This window comes from Oncorhynchus nerka, linkage group LG2 (assembly GCF_034236695.1).
Source record: "Oncorhynchus nerka isolate Pitt River linkage group LG2, Oner_Uvic_2.0, whole genome shotgun sequence".
Lineage (NCBI taxonomy): Eukaryota > Metazoa > Chordata > Actinopteri > Salmoniformes > Salmonidae > Oncorhynchus > Oncorhynchus nerka.
The window spans coordinates 6,880,290-6,898,814 of NC_088397.1; the positions used below are offsets into that span (position 1 = coordinate 6,880,290).

The following is an 18,525-nucleotide window of genomic DNA, read 5'->3' on the forward strand; positions in this document are numbered from 1 at the left end:
TCTATCTACCTGGCTCTCTCTCTCTCCCTCTCTGGCTCTCTCCCTCTATCTACCTGGCTCTCTCTCTCTCCCTCTCTGGCTCTCTCCCTCCCTCTCTCGCTCTCTCCCTCTATCTACCTGGCTCTCTCTCTCCCTCTCTGGCTCTCTATCTCTCTGGCTCTCTCTCTTTCTCTCTCTCTCTCCTGCTCTGTCTCTCTATCTCTCTGTATCTCTCTCCCTCTATCTCTCTGGCTCTCTCTCTCTCTCCTGCTCTGTCTCTATCTCTCTGTATCTCTCCCTCTGTCTCTCTCTCCCTCTCTCTATCTCTCTGTCTCTCTCCTGATGTATTTTATAAATATATAGATACTGGTATGTGTATATACTGTATATATAGTAGTTTGTTGCTTTGTAAATCAATGTAGGTAGAATGTACAACATGTGAAGATGTCCATTTTAATAAACATGACTACATGCTGACATCAGTTGGTGGTTATATTGTAATGTGATTGAACAAATCGTCATATTACATGAAAATAGATACATAGAGAAGTACATAAACAATCCATCCAGGTCATTGGATCTGATTCTATATGTGACAATCATTTGCAAGAGATGTTGTGAAGATTATAGATCCAGATTACATTATAAAATGTAATTTACTGCTGCGTCAACCGCCAGATCCACCCATGTAAAAGCAATGTGTCCTTTTCCGACTTCTGAAGCGGTGTCTCTGTGTTCTGGCTGTGTTACCGTGGAGACGTGAGCGTTCTGTCATCCTTCCCTAGAGGAGATACTTCTCTGTAAAGAAACCCGTACAGGACTGGATTAGAGCCAAGACAGCATAGCATGACGGATTTGTGGACACACACACACACACACACCTCTGGCTGTGCTGAAGCAGCCTTCACAGTGCACTGTCCCTCTGAGGAGCCACATACTGTCTCCTACATGGAGGTCTCCTAGAGGACAATGGCACACCTCACACTGTCGAGGAGAGGGGGAGACAGTTACATACAGTATGGGCTCAGAGACAGATTATTACAATCACATGACTGCCTGACTGCCTACTGATTGACTGACTGCCTACTGATTGACTGACTGCCTGTCTGACTGACTGCCTACTGATTGACTGACTGCCTGTCTGACTGACTGCCTACTGATTGACTGACTGCCTGTCTGACTGACTGCCTACTGATTGACTGACTGCCTGTCTGACTGACTGCCTACTGATTGACTGACTGCCTGTCTGACTGACTGCCTACTGATTGACTTGACTGCCTGCACACATGATTCACATCTAGAGGACATATCCAGTTATCACTACAGCACAACTATGTGGAAGATGTGTGACTTCCTGTAGATGTGTGTTGAATAGATAGACGTGTAGACGTTCTATAGATGTGTGTTGAATAGATAGACGTGTAGACGTTCTATAGATGTGTGTTGAATAGATAGACGTGTAGACGTTCTATAGATGTGTGTTGAATAGATAGACGTGTAGACGTTCTATAGATGTGTGTTGAATAGATAGACGTGTAGACGTTCTGTAGATGTGTGTTGAATAGATAGACGTGTAGACGTTCTGTAGATGTGTGTTGAATAGATAGACGTGTAGACGTTCTGTAGATGTGTTGAATAGATAGACGTGTAGACGTTCTATAGATGTGTGTTGAATAGATAGACGTGTAGACGTACTGTAGATGTGTGTTGAATAGATAGACGTGTAGACGTTCTGTAGATGTGTGTTGAATAGATAGACGTGTAGACGTTCTGTAGATGTGTGTTGAATAGATAGACGTGTAGACGTTCTATAGATGTGTGTTGAATAGATAGACGTGTAGACGTTCTATAGATGTGTGTTGAATAGATAGACGTGTAGAATAGATGTGTGTTGAATAGATAGACGTGTAGACGTTCTATAGATGTGTGTTGAATAGATAGACGTGTAGACGTTCTATAGATGTGTGTTGAATAGATAGACGTGTAGACGTTCTATAGATGTGTGTTGAATAGATAGACGTGTAGACGTACTGTAGATGTGTGTTGAATAGATAGACGTGTAGACGTTCTGTAGATGTGTGTTGAATAGATAGATAGACGTTCTGTAGATGTGTGTTGAATAGATAGACGTGTAGACGTTCTATAGATGTGTGTTGAATAGATAGACGTGTAGACGTTCTATAGATGTGTGTTGAATAGATAGACGTGTAGACGTTCTATAGATGTGTGTTGAATAGATAGACGTGTAGACGTTCTATAGATGTGTGTTGAATAGATAGACGTGTAGACGTTCTGTAGATGTGTGTTGAATAGATAGACGTGTAGACGTTCTATAGATGTGTGTTGAATAGATAGACGTGTAGACGTTCTGTAGATGTGTGTTGAATAGATAGACGTGTAGACGTACTGTAGATGTGTGTTGAATAGATAGACGTGTAGACGTTCTATAGATGTGTGTTGAATAGATAGACGTGTAGACGTTCTGTAGATGTGTGTTGAATAGATAGACGTGTAGACGTTCTGTAGATGTGTGTTGAATAGATAGACGTGTAGACGTTCTGTAGATGTGTGTTGAATAGATAGACGTGTAGACGTTCTGTAGATGTGTGTTGAATAGATAGACGTGTAGACGTTCTGTAGATGTGTGTTGAATAGATAGACGTGTAGACGTTCTATAGATGTGTGTTGAATAGATAGACGTGTAGACGTACTGTAGATGTGTGTTGAATAGATAGACGTTCTGTAGATGTGTGTTGAATAGATAGACATGTAGATGTTCTATAGATGTGTGTTGATAGATGTGTAGATGTACTGTAGATGTGTGTTGAATAGATAGACGTGTAGACGTTCTATAGATGTGTGTTGAATAGATAGACGTGTAGACGTTCTATAGATGTGTGTTGAATAGATAGACGTGTAGATGTTCTATAGATGTGTGTTGAATAGATAGACGTGTAGACGTTCTATAGATGTGTGTTGAATAGATAGACGTGTAGACGTTCTATAGATGTGTGTTGAATAGATAGAGACGTTCTGTAGATGTGTTGAATAGATAGACGTGTAGACGTTCTATAGATGTGTGTTGAATAGATAGACGTGTAGACGTTCTATAGATGTGTGTTGAATAGATAGACGTGTAGACGTTCTGTAGATGTGTGTTGAATAGATAGACGTGTAGACGTTCTGTAGATGTGTGTTGAATAGATAGACGTGTAGACGTACTGTAGATGTGTGTTGAATAGATAGACGTGTAGACGTACTGTAGATGTGTGTTGAATAGATAGACGTGTAGACGTACTGTAGATGTGTGTTGAATAGATAGACGTTCTGTAGATGTGTGTTGAATAGATAGACATGTAGATGTGTGTTGAATAGATAGACGTGTAGATGTACTGTAGATGTGTGTTGAATAGATAGATGTACTGTAGGTGTGTGAAAATGCCACACTATTCCCTATATAGTGCACTATTTTTGTCCAGAGACTTTAGGATCCATTGGGCCTGGTCTGAAGTAGTGCAGTTTAAAGAGCTTAGGAGAGACAATTGGGACACACATAGATATATGTTGAAAAGACAGGTGTGTTGCTTTACCTTGAAGCAGGATGAGTGGCTGTAGATCTGTAGATCCTCCAGGATCATGTTGGCTCCAGCCACCATCGGTTTACAGCAGTACGAACACAGGCCCTTGGTCACACTCCTGTACAGCAGAGGGCAGTAGTGAGTTGGGGATAGAGAGAACACATAGTGACGGCTTTTCTGAGTGCAGAGTCAGTATCTGTGATGTTCAAGGACGATAAGACAAACACAGTCCTGATACCGTGTTCATTTACACATTATAATTTTTTTAAACATGTATTTTAACTGTTCAGACAGAAAATGTATTGGCTACATGAACACAAAACACATGGCTGTAATGTTGGGTATGGACTAGAGAAGAGTCTGGGTTGGAGTCAGGACTGACCTGTTAGGTATGGAGAGGAGAGTCTGGGTTGGAGTCAGGACTGACCTGTTAGGTATGAGAGTCTGGGTTGGAGTCAGGACTGACCTGTTAGGTATGGACTAGAGAAGAGTCTGGGTTGGAGTCAGGACTGACCTGTTAGGTATGGACTAGAGAAGAGTCTGGGTTGGAGTCAGGACTGACCTGTTAGGTATGGAGAGAAGAGTCTGGGTTGGAGTCAGGACTGACCTGTTAGGTATGGAGAGGAGAGTCTGGGTTGGAGTCAGGACTGACCTGTTAGGTATGGAGAGGAGAGTCTGGGTTGGAGTCAGGACTGACCTGTTAGGTATAGGAGATGGAGAGGAGAGTCTGGGTTGGAGTCAGGACTGACCTGTTAGGTATGGAGAGAGGAGAGTCTGGGTTGGAGTCAGGACTGACCTGTTAGGTATGGAGAGGAGAGTCTGGGTTGGAGTCAGGACTGACCTGTTAGGTATGGAGAGGAGAGTCTGGGTTGGAGTCAGGACTGACCTGTTAGGTATGGAGAGGAGAGTCTGGGTTGGAGTCAGGACTGACCTGTTCGGTATGGAGAGGAGAGTCTGGGTTGGAGTCAGGACTGACCTGTTAGGTATGGAGAGGAGAGTCTGGGTTGGAGTCAGGACTGACCTGTTAGGTATGGAGAGGAGAGTCTGGGTTGGAGTCAGGACTGACCTGTTAGGTATGGAGAGGTGTTGGTAAAATTATGATTAAATGACTGAACAAATCATTTTAAATAGAACTGTAACTAAGTAAATGTATACTCTGTTTTATTATATCTGATTAACAATATGAGTTCATAAGGTGGGATTGTGTGACACGGACAAGGAGTAATGAAAGTTAATGAACACCATTCCAACTAGGAAGAAAGAAATGGGTTGGGGACTGTGTAAACACATAAGGTCGTTAGCCTATGGTTGACCCTACAGAAACTTAGCTCTGGGGTTTTTAGATAAGGCAGTGAGTGCATTCCTAGGTTTTCTGTTAATTAGAACTGTCAGCTCAGTGGTGATCGATAATGTTGAGGGGTCAAAAGTTACCTGGAGTGTGTTAGTAAGTTAGAATGAACTTTTCACCTCACTTTGTCCCGGTCGAGAGGAGGGGATTCTGTTAAAGCAGTGAAATGACGTCATGATCTGTATATAAACTGCTGCATGCGTTTTAAGTGGCAGCGCGCTCCGAGAATAAATTATGTTACCTATTATTAAAAAGACTGGTCTCCATCTATTTTATGCAAACAAGAATCTTACTCAGGGAGTCTGGTCTCTAAACTGAGAGAGGAGAGAATGAAGAAGGGTCATCATGGTGTCGCTGACCCTGCTCAGTCCTGATTCATTTAGGATTTTAGACAAATCTGACAGTTGACCAAATCTCCGGACACATTTTATCAGAATCACAGTTTGGAGATAAAAGTTATTTTAAGTCATAAAGGGCAAGAAGATACATTAAACACTTTTTTAGTTCATATACATTATTGACAGGTTTTAAATCCTTTTTTAGTTCATATTTGTTAGCTTATTTTTTAAATTTTAAACACTTTTTTATTGAGTTTGAAATCCGGAGAACAGCATTTCCTGGCATAGAGCCAAGATGGAAATGAATCGTTTTGGAAATATTTAGAGAATTCCAAAAACAAATCTTCCCCCTTGTGACAGCCTGGTCTCATAGACTAGACGTAACATAGTAAAAGTAATTCCAGGGCTCTAATCCGTATGATATGTTACCTTGGGTATGGTTACATAAGACAGAAGGTTACTTAGGGCAAAACCCCAAATGTTGCGTGTTCGAATCTCATCATGGACAACTTTAGCATTTTAGCCCATTAGCAACATTGCAACTACCCTTTAATTGAACTCCTAATCTTAACCCTAACCCCTAGCCTAGCTGATGTTATCCACCTAGCTAACATTAGCTTTAGCCACCTAGCCAACGTTACCCACCTAGCTAACATTAGCTTTAGCCACCTAGCCAACGTTAGCCACCTAGCCAATGTTAGCCACCTAGCCAACGTTAGCCACAACAAATTGGAATTCGTAACATATCATACATTTAGAAAATTCCAGCTGTGCTGAGTGGAGATAAGAGTACATGGCCATTAAGTCCAGATCGTTCTTCAAGATGTTCAAACGTTCATAGATGACCAGCAGGGTCAAATAATAATCACAGTGCAGAGTTAAAAAGTAAGAACATAACAAAGGAAACAGTAACACAATAAAATAACTGTTCATTGTTGTCATGACTTTGAATGCATACTGACAATCATCAATGTTCATTATGTCAGAAGTACCTGATCTCACTGATTGAAACTTGGGACATTGGAGGTGGTGGTGGAGTTGTTGGAGGTGGTGGTGGTGGAGTTGTTGTTGGAGGTGGAGTTGTTGGAGGTGCTGGTGGAGTTGTTGTTGGAGGTGGTGGAGTTGTTGTTGGAGGTGGTGGAGTTGTTGGAGGAGGTGGTGGAGTTGTTGGAGGAGGTGGTGGTGGTAGAGTTGTTGGAGGAGGTGGTGGTGGTAGAGTTGTTGGAGGAGGTGGTGGTGGTAGAGTTGTTGGAGGAGGTGGTGGTGGTAGAGTTGTTGGAGGAGGTGGTGGTGGTAGAGTTGTTGGAGGAGGTGGTGGTGGTAGAGTTGCTGGAGGAGGTGGTGGTGGTAGAGTTGTTGTTGTTGGTGGTGGTGGTAGAGTTGTTGGAGGTGGTGGAGTTGTTGGGACTGCCGGGGGCTCTTCATCAGTGATGTGGGTAATGGCGAGGGGGAGTACCTCTGGAGGGCTTAGTGGGGAGTAGAATCGTTTTTTGGGGGAGGAAAAGACCTTTGCAGTAAAGAGGGACATGGATGGGCTCTTCAGCGATGAGATGGATGGGCTCTTCAGCGATGAGATGGATGGGCTCTTCAGCGATGAGATGGATGGGCTCTTCAGCGATGAGATGGATGGGCTCTTCAGCGATGAGATGGATGGGCTCTTCAGCGATGAGATGGATGGGCTCTTCAGCGATGATGGATGGATGAGATGGGCTCTTCAGCGATGAGATGGATGGGCTCTTCAGCGATGAGATGGATGGGCTCTTCAGCGATGAGATGGATGGGCTCTTCAGCGATGAGATGGATGGGCTCTTCAGCGATGGATGAGATGGATGGGCTCTTCAGCGATGAGATGGATGGGCTCTTCAGCGATGAGATGGATGGGCTCTTCAGCGATGAGATGGATGGGCTCTTCAGCGATGAGATGGATGGGCTCTTCAGCGATGAGATGGATGGGCTCTTCAGCGATGAGATGGATGGGCTCTTCAGCGATGAGATGGATGGGCTCTTCAGCGATGAGATGGATGGGCTCTTCAGACTTTAAACGATGAGATGGATGGGCTCTTCAGCGATGAGATGGATGGGCTCTTCAGCGATGAGATGGATGGGCTCTTCAGCGATGAGATGGATGGGCTCTTCAGCGATGAGATGGATGGGCTCTTCAGCGATGAGATGGATGGGCTCTTCAGCGATGAGATGGATGGGCTCTTCAGGGAGTTGAGATGGATGGGCTCTTCAGCGATGAGATGGATGGGCTCTTCAGCGATGAGATGGATGGGCTCTTCAGCGATGAGATGGATGGGCTCTTCAGCGATGAGATGGATGGGCTCTTCAGCGATGAGATGGATGGGCTCTTCAGCGATGAGATGGATGGGCTCTTCAGCGATGAGATGGATGGGCTCTTCAGGGATGAGATGGATGGGCTCTTCAGCGATGAGATGGATGGGCTCTTCAGCGATGAGATGGATGGGCTCTTCAGCGATGAGATGGATGGGCTCTTCAGCGATGAGATGGATGGGCTCTTCAGCGAGATGGATGGACTTTGGATGGGCTCTTCAGCGATGAGATGGATGGGCTCTTCAGCGATGAGATGGATGGGCTCTTCAGCGATGAGATGGATGGGCTCTTCAGCGATGAGATGGATGGGCTCTTCAGCGATGAGATGGATGGGCTCTTCAGCGATGAGATGGATGGGCTCTTCAGCGATGAGCGTCTACAAAACCACACGGAAATAAAACAAGAGTTTTGGTCAGTTACTGTAATACAGCATTAGATAAAAGCTCACAAACACAATCAGACTTTAAACTCATGTAAAGTCACTTGTTCTATGTGTCTGACTTACGTGGGGGAGTTTAGGGACTTTGGGGAGTTTAGGGACTTTGGGGAGTTTAGGGACTTTGGGGAGTTTAGGGACTTTGGGGAGTTTAGGGACTTTGGGGAGTTTAGGGAGTTTAGGGACTTTGGGGAGTTTAGGGACTTTGGGGAGTTTAGGGACTTTGGGGAGTTTAGGGACTTTGGGGAGTTTAGGGACTTTGGGGAGTTTAGGGACTTTGGGGAGTTTAGGGACTTTGGGGAGTTTAGGGACTTTGGGGAGTTTAGGGACTTTGGGGAGTTTAGGGAGTTTAGGGACTTTGGGGAGTTTAGGGACTTTGGGGAGGTGCTCCCAGGACTCATGGCTGTCTTGGGATCTTTCATGCTCTTTGAGGTGGTGCTGGGAGGAGAGGGAAGACCGTCACGGTTGAGTACACTATTAGGAGGGTCTGACAGTTTTTTTTCTGAGTTTGGTACAATTTTAGTCCCCTGAGTTCGAATTTTGACCTCTTTACCTTAAAACGAAGGACACAGTCTTGGTCTTCGGAGGAAGTGGAGGGCTGAGGTAAAAACGAAACAAACGAAAAACACAAATACAAAACACAAAAATCAGTTTAAGGAAAACACTGTGACTATCAGATAGTAGATATCTAGTTAAACACTGTGACTACCAGATAGTAGATATCTAGTTAAACACTGTGACTATCAGATAGTAGATATCTAGTTAAACACTGTGACTATCAGATAGTAGATATCTAGTTAAACACTGTGACTATCAGATAGTAGATATCTAGTTAAACACTGTGACTATCAGATAGTAGATATCTAGTTAAACACTGTGACTACCAGATAGTAGATATCTAGTTAAACACTGTGACTACCAGATAATAGATATCTAGTTAAACACTGTGACTATCAGATAGTAGATATCTAGTTAAACACTGTGACTATCAGATAGTAGATATCTAGTTAAACACTGTGACTATCAGATAGTAGATATCTAGTTAAACACTGTGACTACCAGATAGTAGATATCTAGTTAAACACTGTGACTATCAGATAGTAGATATCTAGTTAAACACTGTGACTATCAGATAGTAGATATCTAGTTAAACACTGTGACTATCAGATAGTAGATATCTAGTTAAACACTGTGACTACCAGATAGTAGATATCTAGTTAAACACTGTGACTATCAGATAGTAGATATCTAGTTAAACACTGTGACTATCAGATAGTAGATATCTAGTTAAACACTGTGACTACCAGATAGTAGATATCTAGTTAAACACTGTGACTATCAGATAGTAGATATCTAGTTAAACACTGTGACTACCAGATAGTAGATATCTAGTTAAACACTGTGACTACCAGATAGTAGATATCTAGTTAAACACTGTGACTACCAGATAGTAGATATCTAGTTAAACACTGTGACTATCAGATAGTAGATATCTAGTTAAACACTGTGACTATCAGATAGTAGATATCTAGTTAAACACTGTGACTATCAGATAGTAGATATCTAGTTAAACACTGTGACTACCAGATAGTAGATATCTAGTTAAACACTGTGACTACCAGATAATAGATATCTAGTTAAACACTGTGACTATCAGATAGTAGATATCTAGTTAAACACTGTGACTATCAGATAGTAGATATCTAGTTAAACACTGTGACTATCAGATAGTAGATATCTAGTTAAACACTGTGACTACCAGATAGTAGATATCTAGTTAAACACTGTGACTATCAGATAGTAGATATCTAGTTAAACACTGTGACTATCAGATAGTAGATATCTAGTTAAACACTGTGACTATCAGATAGTAGATATCTAGTTAAACACTGTGACTACCAGATAGTAGATATCTAGTTAAACACTGTGACTATCAGATAGTAGATATCTAGTTAAACACTGTGACTATCAGATAGTAGATATCTAGTTAAACACTGTGACTACCAGATAGTAGATATCTAGTTAAACACTGTGACTATCAGATAGTAGATATCTAGTTAAACACTGTGACTATCAGATAGTAGATATCTAGTTAAACACTGTGACTACCAGATAGTAGATATCTAGTTAAACACTGTGACTACCAGATAGTAGATATCTAGTTAAACACTGTGACTACAGATAGATAGATATCTAGTTAAACACTGTGACTATCAGATAGTAGATATCTAGTTAAACACTGTGACTATCAGATAGTAGATATCTAGTTAAACACTGTGACTACCAGATAGTAGATATCTAGTTAAACACTGTGACTACCAGATAGTAGATATCTAGTTAAACACTGTGACTACCAGATAGTAGATATCTAGTTAAACACTGTGACTACCAGATAGTAGATATCTAGTTAAACACTGTGACTACCAGATAGTAGATATCTAGTTAAACACTGTGACTACCAGATAGTAGATATCTAGTTAAACACTGTGACTACCAGATAGTAGATATCTAGTTAAACACTGTGACTACCAGATAGTAGATATCTAGTTAGAGAAAACACTGTGACTACCAGATAGTAGATATCTAGTTAGAGAAAACACTGTGACTACCAGATAGTAGATATCTAGTTAAACACTGTGACTACCAGATAGTAGATATCTAGTTAAACACTGTGACTACCAGATAGTAGATATCTAGTTAAACACTGTGACTACCAGATAGTAGATATCTAGTTAAACACTGTGACTACCAGATAGTAGATATCTAGTTAGAGAAAACACTGTGACTATCAGATAGTAGATATCTAGATAGAGAAAACACTGACTACCAGATAGTAGATATCTAGTTAGAGAAAACACTGACTATCAGATAGTAGATATCTAGTTAAACACTGTGACTATCAGATAGTAGATATCTAGTTAAACACTGTGACTACCAGATAGTAGATATCTAGTTAAACACTGTGACTACCAGATAGTAGATATCTAGTTAAACACTGTGACTACCAGATAGTAGATATCTAGTTAGAGAAAACACTGTGACTATCAGATAGTAGATATCTAGATAGAGAAAACACTGACTACCAGATAGTAGATATCTAGTTAGAGAAAACACTGACTATCAGATAGTAGATATCTAGTTAAACACTGTGACTATCAGATAGTAGATATCTAGTTAGAGAAAACACTGACTATCAGATAGTAGATATCTAGTTAGAGAAAACACTGTGACTATCAGATAGTAGATATCTAGTTAGAGAAAACACTGTGACTACCAGATAGTAGATATCTAGTTAGAGAAAACACTGTGATTACCAGATACAGTGCCTTGCGAAAGTATTCGGCCCCCTTGAACTTTGCGACCTTTTGCCACATTTCAGGCTTCAAACATTAAGATATAAAACTGTATTTTTTTGTGAAGAATCAACAACAAGTGGGACACAATCATGAAGTGGAACGACATTTATTGGATATTTCAAACCTTTTTAACAAATCAAAAACTGAAAAATTGGGCATGCAAAATTATTCAGCCCCCTTAAGTTAATACTTTGTAGCTAGCGCCACCTTTTGCTGCGATTACAGCTGTAAGTCGCTTGGGGTACGTCTCTATCAGTTTTGCACATCGAGAGACTGAAATTTTTTCCCATTCCTCCTTGCAAAACAGCTCGAGCTCAGTGAGGTTGGATGGAGAGCATTTGTGAACAGCAGTTTTCAGTTCTTTCCACAGATTCTCGATTGGATTCAGGTCTGGACTTTGACTTGGCCATTCTAACACCTGGATATGTTTATTTTTGAACCATTCCATTGTAGATTTTGCTTTATGTTTTGGATCATTGTCTTGTTGGAAGACAAATCTCTGTCCCAGTCTCAGGTCTTTTGCAGACTCCATCAGGTTTTCTTCCAGAATGGTCCTGTATTTGGCTCCATCCATCTTCCCATCAATTTTAACCATCTTCCCTGTCCCTGCTGAAGAAAAGCAGGCCCAAACCATGATGCTGCCACCACCATGTTTGACAGTGGGGATGGTGTGTTCAGGGTGATGAGCTGTGTTGCTTTTACGCCAAACATAACATTTTGCATTGTTGCCAAAAAGTTCAATTTTGGTTTCATCTGACCAGAGCATCTTCTTCCACATGTTTGGTGTGTCTCCCAGGTGGCTTGTGGCAAACTTTAAACGACACTTTTTATGGATATCTTTAAGAAATGGCTTTCTTCTTGCCACTCTTCCATAAAGGCCAGATTTGTGCAATATACGACTGATTGTTGTCCTATGGACAGAGTCTCCCACCTCAGCTGTAGATCTCTGCAGTTCATCCAGAGTGATCATGGGCCTCTTGGCTGCATCTCTGATCAGTCTTCTCCTTGTATGAGCTGAAAGTTTAGAGGGACGGCCAGGTTTTGGTAGTTTTGCAGTGGTCTGATACTCCTTCCATTTCAATATTATCGCTTGCACAGTGCTCCTTGGGATGTTTAAAGCTTGGGAAATCTTTTTGCATCCAAATCCGGCTTTAAACTTCTTCACAACAGTATCTCGGACCTGCCTGTTGTGTTCCTTGTTCTTCATGATGCTCTCTGCGCTTTTTACGGACCTCTGAGACTATCACAGTGCAGGTGCATTTATACGGAGACTTGATTACACACAGGTGTATTGTATTTATCATCATTAGTCATTTAGGTCAACATTGGATCATTCAGAGATCCTCACTGAACTTCTGGAGAGAGTTTGCTGCACTGAAAGTAAAGGGGCTGAATAATTTTGCACGCCCAATTTTTCAGTTTTTGATATGTTAAAAAAGTTTGAAATATCCAATAAATGTCATTCCACTTCATGATTGTGTCCCACTTGTTGTTGATTCTTCACAAAAAAATACAGTTTTATATCTTTATGTTTGAAGCCTGAAATGTGGCAAAGTTCAAGGGGGCCGAATACTTTCGCAAGGCACTGTAGTAGATATCTAGTTAGAGAAAACACTGACTATCAGATAGTAGATATCTAGTTAGAGAAAACACTGTGACTACCACATAGTAGATATCTAGTTAGAGAAAACACTGTGACTACCAGATAGTAGATATCTAGTTAGAGAAAACACTGTGACTACCAGATAGTAGATATCTAGTTAGAGAAAACACTGTGACTATCAGATAGTAGATATCTAGTTAGAGAAAACACTGTGACTACCAGATAGTAGATATCTAGTTAAACACTGTGACTATCAGATAGTAGATATCTAGTTAGAGAAAACACTGTGACTATCAGATAGTAGATATCTAGTTAGAGAAAACACTGTGACTACCATATAGTAGATATCTAGTTAGAGAAAACACTCACTACCAGATAGTAGATATCTAGTTAGAGAAAACACTGTGACTACCATATAGTAGATATCTAGTTAGAGAAAACACTGTGACTATCAGATAGTAGATATCTAGTTAGAGAAAACACTGTGACTACCAGATAGTAGATATCTAGTTAGAGAAAACACTGTGACTATCAGATAGTTGTCACGCCCTGGTCTTAGTATTCTGTGTTTTCTTTATTATTTTGGTTAGGCCAGGGTGTGACATGGGTGATTTGTTTTGTCTAGAGGTTTTGTAGTTTATGGGATTGTGTTTAGTTAAGTAGTCTAGGAAAGTCTATGGTTGCCTAGAGTGGTTCTCAATCAGAGGCAGGTGTTTATCGTTGTCTCTGATTGGGAACCATATTTAGGCTGCCATATTCTTTGGGTATTTTGTGGGTGGTTGTTTCCTGTCTTTGTGTTTGTTGCACCAGATAGGGCTGTTTCGGTTTTTCACGTTTCTTGTTTTGTAAATTGTTCGTATTTTTCATCTTTCATTAAAGATGTATAAAGATAACCACACTGCATTTTGGTCCTCCTCTCTTTCACCAGAAGAAAACCGTAACAATAGTAGATGTAACGGCGTTCGTCTGTTGAAAGAAGAGAGTCGGACCGAAATGCAGCGTGTAGGTTACTCATGTGCTTTAATAAAGGAAATAGCGATACATGAAATAACTGTGAGATACAAAACAACAAACGGAATGTGAAACTATACAGCCTATCTGGTGAATACACAAAGACAGGTACAATCACCCACGAAATACAACGTGAACACAGGCTACCTAAATACGGTTCCCAATCCGAGACAACGAGAAGCACCTGACTCTAATTGAGAACCGCCTCAGGCAGCCAAGCCTAACTAGACACACCCCTAATCAACACAATCCCAATTACTACAAACCCCAATACGAAACACAACATATAAACCCATGTCACACCCTGGCTTACCCAAACATATACCAAAAACACAAAATATAATGACCAAGGCGTGACAGTAGATATAGAATTAAAGAAAACACTGTGACTACCAGATAGTAGATATACACTACCGTTCAAAACTTTTGGCGTCACTTAGAAATGTTTTTGTTTTTGAAATTTAAAATAACATCAAATTAATCAGAAATACAGTGTAGACATTGTTAATGTTGTAAATGATTGTAGGTGGAAAAGGCAGATTTTAAAAATGGAATATCTACATAGGCTACAGAGGCCCACTATCAGCACCACTCCTGTAAGGGGTGTGTAATCGGTGGCAGGGAAGTCAGACGCAGGAGAGCAGAACTATAACCGGAGCAGTTTAATAGCAAAACCAATAAAAATAACAAGAATAATTGGGTACAAAAACCCCTCGCGCACCAAACACGTGCACAAGCACTTACAATAAACAATCCCACACAAAGACATGGGGGGAACAGAGGGTTAAAAACACAACAAATAATTGAGGGAATTGAAACCAGGTGTGAGGAAAAAACAAGACGAAACACATGGAAAATTAAAAGTGGATCGATGATGGCTAGAAGACCGGCGACGCTGAGCGCCGTCCGTACATAGGAGAGGACCCGACACCGAGCGCCGCCCGTACTTAGGAAAGGACCCGACGCCGAGCGCCGCCCGTACATAGGGAGAGGACCCGACGCCGAGCGCCACCCATACATAGGAGAGGACCCGACGCCGCCCGTACATAGGAGAGGACCCGACGCCGAGCGCCGCCCGTACATAGGAGAGGACCCGATGCCGAGCGCCGCCCGTACATCGGAGAGGACCCGACGCCAGCGGAAGCCGTGACAACTCCTGTGTTCCAAGGGCACGTTGTGATAGCTCATCCAAGTTTATAATTTTAAAAGGCTAATTGATCATTAGAAAACCCTTTTGCAATTATGTTAGCACAGCTGAAAACTGTTGTTCTGATTAAAGATGCAATAAAACTGACCTTCTTGAAACTAGTTGAGTATCTGGAGCATTAGCATTTGTGGGTTCGATTACAGGCTCAAAATGGCCAGAAACAAAGAACTTTCTTCTGAAACTCATCAGTCTATTCTTGTTCTGAGAAATGAAGGCTATTCAATGCGAGAAATTGCCAAGGAACTGAAGATTGCGTACAATGCTGTGTACTACTCCCTTCAAAGAAAGACGCAAACTGGCGTTGTGCACCGGGGCCTCCCACTCCCAACTGAGCAAGAGGACAAGTATATTAGAGGGTCAAGTTTGACGAACGGACACCTCACAAGTCCTCAACTGGCAGCATCATTAAATAGTACCCGCAAAACACCAGTCTCAACGTCAACAGTGAAGAGGCGACTCTGAGATGCTGGCCTTCTAGGCAGGAACGCTGCCAAGATAAACATAATGCAAATGTACCTCTTGGTCAGATGGTTGACTGGGGTGCTGGGGCTGGCAGGGACGGGCTGGCAGGGACGGGCTGGCAGGGACAGGCTGGCAGGGACAGGCTGGCCTACCTCCGACTGCAGGCTGTGGTTAGCATTAAACAGACAGAGGGAGATGGATGTTAGAGAGAGAGAGAATTCTACCAAATTTGATATTGTCAAATAATTTAGATGTTTGACACTGGTAAACTTCTTACCATGGTGACAGTGTCAGTAGATTTGAGACAGCTCAGAACCTCTCCACACAGTGAGTGTGTGTGTGTGTGTGTGTGTGTGTGTGTGTGTGTGTGTGTGTGTGTGTGTGTCCCACGTACTCCACTAGCTCCTCCTCCTCCTCCATGCTGCGTCTGATCCAGCTGTTGTCTTTCAGCAGACTGGTCTTCTTCCTGCTGCTGTCAACGTTGTTCTGACTGGCACTCATCTCCTGACTCCTTCTGACAGGCTTCGACTTCTGACTGAAAACAGACATCGCAGAAAGCAGGCGAGGATGTTCCAGTCTGTGCTAGAAGAAACATGAAATGTAACAGAGATATTGGTGTGATGAACACTCACAACCTGGGTCACCTGATACGTTTCAACATTCCAATGACCTGTCCTGAGGACCTACCTGCATGTGGATATATCTGTTTTATGACAAACGCTTCCTGACGTGGTTAAGAATGGCATGCTAGATGGTATGTTTGATTACGCAATAATGTTCAACACAGAGCCTACGTTATGATTGAACAATCACAAACTTAAATGGTTGAGAACAGCAGACTTTGTTTCACTGTGGCTTAATAGTGTTGCTATGGCTTAATAGTGTTGCTATGGCTTAATAGTGTTGTTAGGGCTTAATAGTGTTGTTAGGGCTTAATAGTGTTATGGCTTAATAGTGTTGTTAGGGCTTAATAGTGTTATGGCTTAATAGTGTTGTTAGGGCTTAATAGTGTTGCTATGGCTTAATAGTGTTGCTATGGCTTAATAGTGTTGCTATGGCTTAATAGTGTTGTTCTGGCTTAATAGTGTTGCTATGGCTTAATAGTGTTGTTCTGGCTTAATAGTGTTGTCAGGGCTTAATAGTGTTGCTATGGCTTAATAGTGTTGTTATGGCGTAATAGTGTTGTCAGGGCTTAATAGTGTTGTCAGGGCTTAATAGTGTTGCTATGGCTTAATAGTGTTGTTATGGCGTAATAGTGTTGTCATGGCTTAATAGTGTTGCTATGGCTTAATAGTGTTGCTATGGCTTAATAGTGTTGTTATGGCTTAATAGTGTTGTTAGGGCTTAATAGTGTTGCTATGGCTTAATAGTGTTGTCATGGCTTAATAGTGTTGTTACGGCTTAATAGTGTTGTTATGGCTTAATAGTGTTGTCATGGCTTAATAGTGTTGCTATGGCTTAATAGTGTTGCTATGGCTTAATAGTGTTGTTATGGCTTAATAGTGTTGTTATGGCTTAATAGTGTTGTCATGGCTTAATAGTGTTGCTATGGCTTAATAGTGTTGCTATGGCTTAATAGTGTTGTTATGGCTTAATTGTGTTGTTAGGGCTTAATAGTGTTGCTATGGCTTAATAGTGTTGTCAGGGCTTAATAGTGTTGTTACGGCTTAATAGTGTTGCTATGGCTTAATAGTGTTGTTATGGCTTAATAGTGTTATGGCTTAATAGTGTTGTTAGGGCTTAATAGTGTTGCTATGGCTTAATAGTGTTGTTATGGCTTAATAGTGTTGTTATGGCTCAATAGTGTTGCTATGGCTTAATAGTGTTGCTATGGCTTAATAGTGTTGTTAGGGCTTAATAGAGCTGTTATGGCTTAATAGTGTTGTTATGGCTTAATAGTGTTGCTATGGCTTAATAGTGTTGTCAGGGATTAATAGTGTTGCTATGGCTTAATAGTGTTGCTATGGCTTAATTGTGTTGCTATGGCATAATAGTGTTATGGCTTAATAGTGTTATGGCTTCATAGTGTTATGGCTTAATAGAAGTTGCTAGGGGTAAAAGGGTGTTATTAGGGCTTAATAGTGTTGCTATGGCATAATAGTGTTGTGGCTTGCACCTTTTGAGAACTGTGATAACAGAACACTGACCATGCCATAACCTTTCCTTAACAAACAAAGTTAAACATCTCAGAAAAACACACAGGGATACGGAAATCCCAGCTACCAACTGCTCTTAATGATGCATCTCTCAATCAATATCATGTAGGATCATTTCAAACAGTGAAACTCAGCAACAATACGAGACCACTACCAAAGAGACCACTACCAAAGAGACCACTACCAAAGAGACCACTACCAAAGAGACCACTACCAAAGAGACCACTACCAAAGATGTACCCTCTTTATAGAAAATGATAGAGGTATCTGTTTAACTCACCGTGAAGAAGACCAGTGTTCACAATAGTGGCTGATGGTCGTGGAATAGATGATTTTCTCTCTCACTCTCTCTCTCTGTCTCTCTTTCTCTCTTTCTCTCTCTATCTTTCTGTAACTCACTCTGTCTCTGTCTCTCTCTCTCTGTCTCTCTCTGACGCTACCCTTTCTGTCTGTCTCTGTCTCTCTGTCTCTCTGTCTCTCACTCTCTCTCTCTAACTCACTCTGTCTCTCTGTCTTTCTGTCTGTCTCTGTCTCTCTCTCTCTGTCGCTACCCTTTCTGTCCTGAAGGGTAAGGATAGGGGTCAGGGAGGGAGGTGTGTCATGCTCTGAGCCAGAACAGTACACACATGTAAACCTGAAAGGTGAGTTACCTGAGTTGACTGTTATCAGTGAGACTAGAAAACCACTGGAGGATGATCATAAAGAACTGATCAGGAC

At 41.6% G+C, this 18,525-nt stretch overlaps 1 protein-coding gene and 1 long non-coding RNA gene across 2 annotated transcripts; both read right to left on the minus strand.

Annotated features, from left to right (window-relative positions):
* Window positions 1–418: 418 nt before the first annotated feature.
* LOC135573392 (uncharacterized) lies at window positions 419–3,996 on the minus strand. The gene is made up of 4 exons (XR_010464715.1): window positions 3,940–3,996; window positions 3,570–3,675; window positions 861–963; window positions 419–777 (listed from the first exon to the last, which is right to left on the minus strand). It is a non-coding gene; the product is annotated as an uncharacterized LOC135573392 (long non-coding RNA).
* Window positions 3,997–7,763: 3,767 nt separating this feature from the next.
* On the minus strand, window positions 7,764–18,424 carry LOC135572503 (nuclear factor related to kappa-B-binding protein-like). Its single transcript, XM_065020544.1, has 5 exons — window positions 18,089–18,424; window positions 16,047–16,234; window positions 15,707–15,817; window positions 8,567–8,611; window positions 7,764–7,953 (listed from the first exon to the last, which is right to left on the minus strand). Exons 2-5 carry the CDS (start codon window positions 16,199–16,201, stop codon window positions 7,764–7,766), a joined length of 501 nt encoding a protein of 166 aa, XP_064876616.1. The 5' UTR covers window positions 16,202–16,234; window positions 18,089–18,424.
* Window positions 18,425–18,525: the final 101 nt, after the last annotated feature.

Bases quoted from the DNA above. Each gene is read 5' to 3' on its own strand.
- LOC135572503 (XM_065020544.1), bottom strand. From the start codon at position 16,201: ATGTCTGTTTTCAGTCAGAAGTCGAAGCCTGTCAGAAGGAGTCAGGAG. The intron at 15,818-16,046 runs GTACGTGGGACA...TGCTAACCACAG, and splicing joins GAGGAGGAGGAGCTAGTGGA to CCTGCAGTCGGAGGTAGGCC. The intron at 8,612-15,706 runs GTACATTTGCAT...TTTTTACCTCAG, and splicing joins GTCAACCATCTGACCAAGAG to CCCTCCACTTCCTCCGAAGA.